The following is a 10,447-nucleotide window of genomic DNA, read 5'->3' on the forward strand; positions in this document are numbered from 1 at the left end:
AGCTAGACAATTCTTGCTTAAGCAACAATCAACCCGAAGCTTAGAGAACCTAAATTAATAGAAGATGAAATTTTAATTTTTGGTCAAAATATTGGAAGCAAAACAGGCTCAAAGTTCCTCTTTCAAAGCTTGCCACAGGGTGGTAAATCCCCTGTTGACACTAATCAAGCCAGGTGACCCGCTTGATGAGATTCTGGAAGCTGACTTGACTGTGTTACTTAAATTACCACTTACCTCTGGGACCAGGCAGCATAGGACCTTGCATTGAGAGCATATTCCAACTCAAAACGATTCCGTAAAGCGGCCACGTGGCTCCGGCCAGGCCCTCCCCGGCTCACCAGACAATCAGAAGAAGAGGAAGGTGAGAGAGACCCACTGCTGTTACTTGATGCAGGAGACATAAGCTGAGTGAAGGAGGGCAATTTTAATCATTTAACAAATCCAACAGGCTTCAAGCCACGGTATATATAGTATGTAGTTTTATTTTACCTTTATATTCTAAGATTGCTCATATTTTATTTTTATTTTTTATTTTTTGCTTTGTAGGGCTGCACCCGTGGCATAGGAGGTTCCCAGGCTAGGGATCGAATAGGAGCTATAGCTGCTGGCCTACACCATAGGCACAGCAAGATGGGATCTGAGCCGCATCTGTGACCCACACCACAGCTCGTGGCAATGCCAGATCCTTAACCGACTGAGCAAGGCCAGGAATCGAAGCTGCATCCTCATGGATGCTAGCTAGTCAGATTCGTTTCCACTAAGCTACGATGGGAACTCCAGGATTGCTCATATTTTAATTTCTATTCATCTCAGCTAGCTTCTGGCTTTTCCTTTCAGCTTCTGATGGCAACACCTGGCTAGCTTAATTTACTTTTTTTTTTTTTGACCCAGTTCTATGCTGAGAGCTGGCTCATAAAACTTATGCCTATTTTTTCAGAAAACACAGTAGGCTCAAATCAGATTCATAAAATAGAAAGTTATTGTTTAATGGTTAAATGATTCTCTACATTTTTCACTACGGTGGTAAGATTCATGGCAGAGTTCCTTTAAACTATAGCTTACAATTATTCCCTTTACATGAAATTATCCCCTTTACATAAAACGGATTTGCACATTTTTCTAATAATATATCCATTTTATAAGATGATGGATGCTTTAATGTCTAAAAAGCATGAGGACTAAATAGAGTTGTAAGGGAATTTTTAAAAGTAGTTATGAATACTTAAGTATAGTTAGAAAGTAGAAGTCTGAGGGAAGAAAAATAAGAGAGTAGTTTTCTTGAATTTTTGACAACCTTGCTGTTTATACACTCTACCTAATGCAACCAAGATATTAGTGCTTTGACATTATACTTTCATAGGACATGTAGACAGTAGACTTTGGTTTAAAAAACACAATATATGTAAATTCTAGGTTCTATACAGTAGCCAAGATATTTCTAAAGGAAGTTCTGGGAATCATATGATGTCAGTGTGGAAATGATCCTTCAAACTCTTCAATGATCTAATCTCTTCTGTGTTTCCTTTTCAAGTCAGCTGTGCAGTCTAGTGGGGAACCTCCAGTGATGGGCAACTCACTACTTCTGGATCCATTTATCTTAGGGCAGCTCTGACCATTGGTAGGTTTTTCTTCACAATAAACTAGGTCTGTTATTGTACTTCATTTCCATCTGTTAGCCCACTAAGACCTAGGCCAATTCCCTTCCCACCAGACAGTTCTTCAGATGTGTAAAAACAGTTGTTGGACGAATCCTAATTTTGTCTTCTCTGGGATAAGTATCCATGGCTTTCCCTAATTGGTTCTCACATACATGATTTTCAACCCAGTCACCATTCTGATCACTCTTCCTTAAATTTGTGTTCCAGGTTTAATGACTCCTTTAAAAGGAGATAACTGGGTACCATTTTGTTTGCCCATCTCAGGAGAGAGAGGAATGATTATATTCTTTATTCTGATGCAAGACAGGTATTTCATATTCTAACTTCCCAAAAGCTTATGACCCACTAACCTTTATGATGCTCCTAAATTATATCTCTACCATGTGATTCTTCTACTAATTGTTTTTTTGACTCTGGTGCATGGTAATGTATTTGTTCTCGTAAAATGTATTCTTATTCGACATGTCCTACTGCTTTAAACTCCAAAATATTCTAGAATCCTTCTTGCAAGTATTTGCTGTCTCTCTCAACTTTATTATATCTGCAAATGTGATGAGCAGAGGCTTCTTGACCTTGATCTAAACCATGGACTAAAAAGTTGAAGAGTGGAGGGGAAAGAGCCTTATGGAACTCCACAACTTAAGCACCTTAAAGCTGATTCTAGTCCATTCATTAGTGCAACCTAGCCCAGCAAATTCTCTCTGCATGTCTGTCACCCATATGTATTTTTTCCACTAGGGGAGAGCGTGCTGAGTGGCTTGGTCAATGTAAAAAGACCAGCTAGTTTAGCAGATCCTTCCATTGTTCCTGTTTCTGGAAGTCTCTCTCTGATCTAATTGCACATATCCCAGGCTTGGTACAGCCTTGCTCTGTCAAACATAAGGGTTCAAAGTGAGAAGATACTTGAAACTCAAGCCTTAAAAGCCTTTCTCAACATCCCAGATCTCTGACAGATGCTCTTGTTGGTAGGGGCTGCTGTAGCCCCAACCACATATACTTCTACTTCTCTCCACTTTGTATGTTTCAGGGCTGAAGAGAAGAGAAAGGAAGTTTTGTGTCAAAGACTAAAGCTTCCTCTTTATAAATTTCAGTAAAGAGTCCTGAGACAGAGCCACTCACTGCAGACTGTGATTGCAGACCTGGCAAGGGTTTCTACAAGATTAGGTTCCAGTCACTCTTAGTCAAGATTGAAGGAAAGAAAACTTTTCTTGGATGGCTCCACTTTGGGGATCTCAGGTTGATGCTATTTTCCTCCACTTTTGCCCCTTCCATTCATACATCTGCTTATAGGTGAGCCTGTGTGTGATGCTGTCCTGTCCATCTCCCTCTCCTCAGCACTCATTTGCATGTGGGAATATATGATTATTTTTGAATTAGTGCTCATGTTTCAGTTCCCTTGCCTATTTTCAAATGCTACCTCCTGAACAGGTGTATAGAAAATTAAGGCAATTATAGAGAAAATTAAAGCAAACAGCTCCTTGATATTAAGGGAAGACAATTCCATTAGCCTCATTACCAGCACATATCACTTTATGCAATGTAGTGTGGTATAAAAGCAATGCCTCCCAATTAATTTACGCACTAATCTTAGTGATAATTTTTTCTGTTCTTACTGGACATATGGACAATGGTGTAATATTTTAGCTTACATTTCATTGTATGTAGGAAGTTTTGTATAGAAAAAATGATTTAAATAATTACCGTCTAACATATTTATTATATTTTCAAATTTTTATATATCAGCTTGCTTGACTGATTATTTGTTGGAAGGGCCCAAATTCACTCTGAATTTGCCTTTATCCCTATAGATGCAGTCCGTTCTGCTCTGCCCTGTTAATTATAACAGGGTAAAAATATGAATGCAGTTATGGACCCTCACATTTTGTTTCTTTCTTTCCATAAGCACCATCTTAACTACATTCCTCAATATCTTCTGCTGTGCAAGCCTTTTTTTTTTTTTTTTGTCTTTTTAGGGCTGCACCCATGGTATATGGAAGTTCCTAGGCTAGGGGCTGAATTGGACTGTAGCTGCCGGCCACAGCCACAGCCATGCGGGATCCAAGCCATGTCTGAGACCTACATACATCACAGCTCATGGCAACACTGGATCCTTAACCCACTGAACAAGGCCTGGGAAAGAATCCTTATCCTCATGGATACCAGTTGGATTAATTACCGCTGAGCCACTATGGGTAACTCCTCAAGCCTTTTAAATGGACATATTTCAGAAGCTAAAGTTCTTACCTCTATGTTGCAGAGACACTCTTCTAACTTGGTAACAACTTCAGAAAATTCAGGTCTTCCCTGTAAATAAAGAAAAGACATTTTTCCCCAGAGAAGAAAAGGGAGGCAACTCTCCTTGGATTTTAAAACTGGATATTTGCATTTGCAAAGAATGAGATTAACAATAAAGTATATTTTTATTTAAAATACACTTGTATTGAAGTGTTAATTGAATGTTCATTTGCGGCTCTGGGAGGGATGTTGAGTCTCCCTCTGATAAGAGTTTTAAGTCAGAATTTGCAACTACATTCAGATAATGAAATAGTGGAAAAGCTTTAATTAGCTTTGCATGCTTTTAAATGGCAGGTTTTCCTCTTCAAAATGAAAGAATAAAAGTGAACACTAAAAACTATTAACTATCTCAGTGCCTTATCAAACACTACAATGTGTCTGTAGGAAAAGAGCTGCTGGAGCTCATTTTATAATTAGTTTCACTTTTGAAAATACCATCTCAGATTCAAAACTAAAATAGTAGCCTCATGACTACACATTACTTTTAGGGTTAAGGGAATCTTTTAATCTTCAAAACAATTAATGAAATTGTCCACTATGAACCTCGGGGTCAGAGGAGTTTGGTTAAATAAACATTTATTGTATTCTGATTCTATTTCAAACTTTGCTCTAGTTGCTAGGGATATATACATAATTACGGCTCTATGGAAAATGTTGGTCTCTTTTGAAGAAATTATATGTCTCCTTTTGTCAGGTCCTAAGGACTATATAACCTATCGCTTCTCCCTTTATGAAACTTTCACTGCCAGAAGGTAGATAGCCCAATTTAACATTCAGGTGCAGGAACCAACTAATTTTGATTCTTAGTAGAACAATTTCTCCCTTAATATCCAGCCCTCCCCTGAGGACACTGCTTCCCCTGAACTCTCTCAAGAGGAAGCTGTTTTCTCTCACATATTCCCTGTACCTCTAGGGGGTGGGGGTGGGGGTGAGGTAGGTGGGAGTCTGTGTCTTTCTCAGTGACACTGGGACTTCCAAATGGTTTCTCCTCTAAAAGCCACCAGTTTGTCCAGCTGTTCCACTGAGTCACTCTCCTTCATTCTTTGAAGGTTTTGGGTCTGGCTCACTGTCATGCTAACACTACTATCTGGTGCTTTTAGCATCCATGCAGATACTCATTAAAGTGGCCTCACCTCTGGGTTCCTTGGTCTCTTCTTCCGCAAAGATCATATCCTCCACCTTCCCTTAGTCCTTAGCTCCCTGGTCATCCAGAACCCAGACTCTGTTACTAGCAATGCCTGCAAGTTCTCTGAGCTATTGGTCCTTACAGTTTCCACCAGATCACTCTCTGGGTTCTATTTCTTTTCTTTCTAGCTCACTTCTTCTCGAACCCCCAACTCCAATAAACTTCAACCATACATACCATCCTACCACTTAAAAAAAAACCTCTGCTTTTTCACAATAAATATGTACCCTAAAGTAAAAGAAAATAGTGCAATAACACCTCCACATGTATATCACACAGCCTTAAAAACCATGTTTTTGCCAATATTATTCTTTCTATTGTCTAATCTCCCCCTTTTTTTTTTTCCATTCCTGTTACTGTCTTTTTACTACCATTCAATACTCCCTTTTCTTTCCTTACTTAGCATGGACTTCACTGATAATCATATTCACTCCCTTCCACACAGCCTCAACTGCCTTGTCCTATCAAGTACTTTGGACACAACTGGAAAAACCCCAGTCTGGATTAAATCTATCCCAGTTGGGATATTTCAAATTATGACCCTCCAACCTGAAGTGGACGCTCCCTACTGCTTCGAGAGCCTATTTCCTACTTCTAGCTCACTTGCTCTCTCACATTCCAGATGGCTATTCTGCATCTTCTCTTTCTTCAAACTTCAAGTTCTCAGCACTACATCAACCATGCAGCTTTGTCTAAACCTGCATAATCTACCTTTATTCCCTTTTCTACAGATGACTTTGCCCCATTCTATCTGAGGGCAATTCCTTCACTGGTGTACTAGATCTTATCCTTGCTAACCTACTCAAGGACATTGCTCTAAAAATAATTCTCCTATCTATTTTTTGCATCATCAGTGTTCCCTTTCTATTGTTTAATCCCATCAATACACAGACTCATTAAGTCTTTCATCTTAAAAAAAAAACAACAACAAAATAAAACTCTTGACTCCATTTCTTCCTCAAGCTACTATTTCACTTCTCTGTTCACCAAAATTGCTCTAAAGAGTTGCCTAAATTTCAAGGCTCTTATTCTCCTTCCATCTGTCCTCCACCCCAATCAGGCCTTTGCCTATAACACTCTGCCAAAACTGCTCTTGTCAAGGATACAAAGACCTACCTCCTCATTGCTAAATTCATCTTAACTTGGCATAGCACTAAATAAAAATAATCATTCTTTTGTCCCTAAAACATTCTTCAATTGGATTTGAGGTCACTATTTTCTCATTATTTTTTTTCCTCACTTTCACTTGGTATTTCTGAGTCTCCTCTTTTGGTTTCACTTCTCTTTATCTTTAAATTTTATATTACATCAGGCCTCAGTCTTTGGGTCTCTTCTCTATTTAGAATTAACTTGTCGAGGATTTAATTCAGTCTCATGGCTTTAAAAAACCACTTCCAAATATCTATATCTAGCCCAGTACTCTTTCTTGAACTCTAAACTCACATATGCAACTTCTTGTATTTATAGTCTTCTCTGCTTCAGTAAATGGCAACTCCATCCTTTCACTTGCAGAAGCCAAAATCCATGGGATAATCTCTGAATTCTTTCCTTGTCATGCTCTTGCTTCTAATCTACCAGCAAATCATAATCATTCTGCCTTTGAAATGTATTCAGAATCCAAATGGACAAATAGCATTTATATTGGATCAACCCTCCCCCAGAAAACAACTACAAATTCTGGACAAAAGGTAAAAGATAGTAACCTGAAAGCACTAGAGAGTGAATAGGAACAGGTAGATTTTGGAAGGAAGGGAGTCACAGAAGAAAGGAAGGGCATGGGCTAAGTTTGCTTTTTAGGGACATACCTACAGCATATGGAAGTTCCCAGGGCTAGGGGTCGAATCAGAGCTGCAGCTGGGGCCTACACCACAGCCACAGCAACTTGGGATCCAAGCTGTGTCTGTGACCTACACCATAGCTCACAGCAACGCAGGATCATTAACCACTGATCAAAGCCATGGATTGAACCTGTATCTTCATGGATACTAGTCAAGTTTGTTACCCCTGAGCCACAATGGGAACTCCCATCTTTTTAAAAAAACAAACAAACAAAAAAAACCCAAACAATATTACTTACCCTAAGGGCAGGCCCCATCTATACTTTAGGGAGCAATTAAAATTCTGATGGAAAGCCTGCAGGTTTGCCTGCCTGAAGATCCAGAGGACAGAATTCCGGGCAACAGGGTAGAGTATATTAGCTATGGTTTTATAACAAATTATCACAAATGTAGTGGTCTAAAACAACAACCATTTATTATCTAACAGTTTCCATTGGTCAGAGTCTAATACACATTAACTGGCTCCTTGGCTTAGGGTCTCACTAGATTAAAATCACAGTGTCAGCTAGCCCTGTGATTCTCATCTGAGGCCCAGGAGCCTCTTCCAGGTCTACTGGTACTGGAAGAATTCATTTCCTGTGGTTGTATGACTCAGGTCCCTGTTTCCTTGCCAATGGAAGGAAACAGCTTCTAGAGGATGCCCATGGTTCCTTGCCACATGGTGCCTATGTGCACTTCACAACAGAGCCATTTACTTTCTTTCTGGCCAGTAAGGGCATGTTCTCTAAACTTTTCCCCCTGTAACCATCTGGAGAAAAATTCTCTGCTTTTAAAGGGCTCATCTGACTAGGTCAGACCCACCCAGTTTGTTTTGCCATATGAGGAAACATAATTATGGGGGCAATATCTCATCATACAGGTTCTATATACTTTCAAATGGAGGGGTGGGCATATTCCTGGCATGTACACCAGGGGGCAGGAATCTTGAGGGTGATCCTAGAACACTGCTTATTACACATAAGCACTAGAACTTGTGGGAAAATCCTTGAAGAAGGGGGTCTGGGAAAGCCCCAGATTTTGCATATAAATGGCCTAATTTTCTAGTTGCCTCTGAACCGTGTATGCATAGGGCAGAGTCTATGCAGCCCAGGGAAGCTAAATGAAGTAAACCGAGATATCTTTTGCCCAAAGCAGGACATTGTTCTTAATATTTTTTCAAAATGAAATTATCTAACTCTTATTCTCTGCCCATAGAAATCTTCTTCCCTCTTCAAGCCCAACTCGCAAAATACATCCTTTTTAAAGTGTCCAAGGATTTCACCAAATAATTTTCTATTTTTATTTAGATTTACTTTCATTCTTTCGTTGCAATTATGTATTTATGTATTTATTTCATTAGCAAGAACATGATTTGAAGGCAAGCAAAGGTCTGTTTAACTCCTGAATACCTAACATGCCATGTTCCATTGCACAAGGTAACTGAGTTGAGCTCAGATATATTACATTAAATTACATCATGATAATAAAAAATTATACAGAATGACTAACTTTTGTTCTTGTCTCAATCACCATCATCTCTTGCTTGGATTATTATAATTTCCTTCTAATTACTTGTGCTGCTTCTATTCTTTGCCTATTAAAAGTATGCTCCCAACATGGTAGCCAATCCATAGCTACCATCATACTCAATGGTGAAATACTGAAAGATTTTCTTTAATAGTAGCAATAGACAAGGATGCCCATCCTCACCACTTTTATTCCACATAGTATTAGAAATCCTAGACATCGAAATTAGGCAAGAACAAGAAATAGAAGGCATACAGCTTGGAAAGAAAGAAGTAAAGCTCACTATTTGCAGATGACTTGATATTATATATAGAAAACCCTAAGGACTCCACTAAAAACCATCAGAAATAAGAAGTAAATTCAGTAAAGTTGTAGGATACAAAATCAATATAAAGAAATCTTATTGTATTTCTATATACTACTAACAAGTTATCAGAAAGAGAAATAAAGAAAGTAATCCCATTTACACTTGCATCAAAAAGAATAAAAAACCTAGTAACAAACTTAACCAAGGAGGTGAAAAGCCTGAACACTGAAAGCTATAAGATACTGAGGAAAGAACTTGAAGAAGATGCAAATAAAAGATATTCCATGGTCATGGACTGGAAGAACTAATTATGTTGAAATATCCATACCTACCCAAGGCAATCTGCAAATTCAGTGCAATCCTCATCAAAATTCCAATGGCATTTTTTTCCCCACACAAATAGAACAAAAAAATCCTAAAATTCTATGGAATCCTAAGAGATTCTGAAAGCCAAAGCAATCTTGAGAAAGAACAAAGCTGAAGGCATCATGCTACCTGATTTCAAACTGTATTATAAAGCTGTAGAAACCAATGTGGTAGCCAAAATAATCACTTAAAAATGTACTACAGATGAAGTAATGCCACTCTTAAAGCCTCCAATTACTCTCATCTTATACAGATTAAAAAAACCCAAAGCCTTTGTCATCATCTATGAGGCATGCACAGCCTGCCCCTGCTATTTCCTGGCTTCATCTTCCTCTTGTGTACCCGGCCTACCTGACCTCCTCAGGCCAAGCACATGATGCCCTTAAGGACTTTTTATGTGCCATTCTTTCCACCTGGACTGGCCAACACCTTCACCTTTTCCAGTTCTTTGTTCAAATATTACTTTATCAGAATTTTTTTCCATCTTATTTGCTCCATTTACTCCATCTTATTATCACTAGATGAAATAATAAATATTTTCATATTTTTTGTTTATTGTTTACATCTCTCCAGAGCATGTGCACCCAATGAGGTCGAAGATTTATTGTTGTCTGCTATTCTATCCTGAGTGGCTTGAGCGTGCTTAGAGTACAGAAGATGTTCAAAAAATATTTGTTTAGGAAGTTCCCTTCAATGGCTCAGAGGTTAACCAACCTGACTAGGATCCATGAGGATGCCGGTTTGATCCCTGGCCTTGCTCAGTGGGTTAGGGATCCAGCATTGCTGTGGCTGTGGTGTAGGCTGGCAGCTGTAGCTCCACTTCGACCCCTAGCCTGAGAACTTCCATATGCTGTGGGTGTGGCCCTAAAAAGCAAAAAAAAAAAAAAAAAAAAAAAAAAAAAAAAAAAAAAGGTAAAGAATGATAGAATTAATTATTTTATGTTTTATTTATAGTTTATTTTACTTTCAATCTATCTTTTTTTGTATGAGTAGAGGTTTTTTTTTTTTTCCCCTTCCTTTTTTACAGCTGTACCTGCAGTATATGGAAGTTCTCAGGTGAGGGGTTGAATTGGAGCTGCAACTGTGGTCTACACCACAGCCAGAACAACACCAGATCCAAGCCTTATCTGTGACCCATGCAGCATCTGTGACCCATGAAGCAACCTGCGGCAATACCAGATCCTTAACTCACCGAGTGAGGCCAGGGATGGAGCCCACATCCTTACAAAAACAACGTCGGGTCCTTAACCCACTGAACAACAACAGGAATTTGCTTCAAGTTGTTTAAAAT

The 10,447-nt window shown here is 38.8% G+C and overlaps 1 protein-coding gene across 8 annotated transcripts in view; it reads right to left on the bottom strand.

Moving 5' to 3' along the window:
- Positions 1-10,447, bottom strand: part of TNNI3K (TNNI3 interacting kinase) — a 279,187-nt gene that overhangs the window by 54,997 nt on the left and 213,743 nt on the right. For all 8 annotated transcript variants that reach the window (XM_021096470.2, XM_021096473.2, XM_021096471.2 and 5 more), the window contains 2 exons: positions 3,903-3,962; positions 235-404 (listed from right to left, as the gene is read on the bottom strand). In XM_021096470.2, the coding sequence (XP_020952129.1) occupies positions 235-404; positions 3,903-3,962 (230 nt within the window). The remainder of the gene's footprint in view (positions 1-234; positions 405-3,902; positions 3,963-10,447) is intronic.

This window comes from Sus scrofa, chromosome 6 (assembly GCF_054392235.1).
Source record: "Sus scrofa isolate SSC_HxYL_T2T_F1_AM1 chromosome 6, Sscrofa_HxYL_maternal_Yorkshire_Landrace_v2.0, whole genome shotgun sequence".
In the NCBI taxonomy this organism is placed as follows: Eukaryota; Metazoa; Chordata; class Mammalia; order Artiodactyla; family Suidae; genus Sus; species Sus scrofa.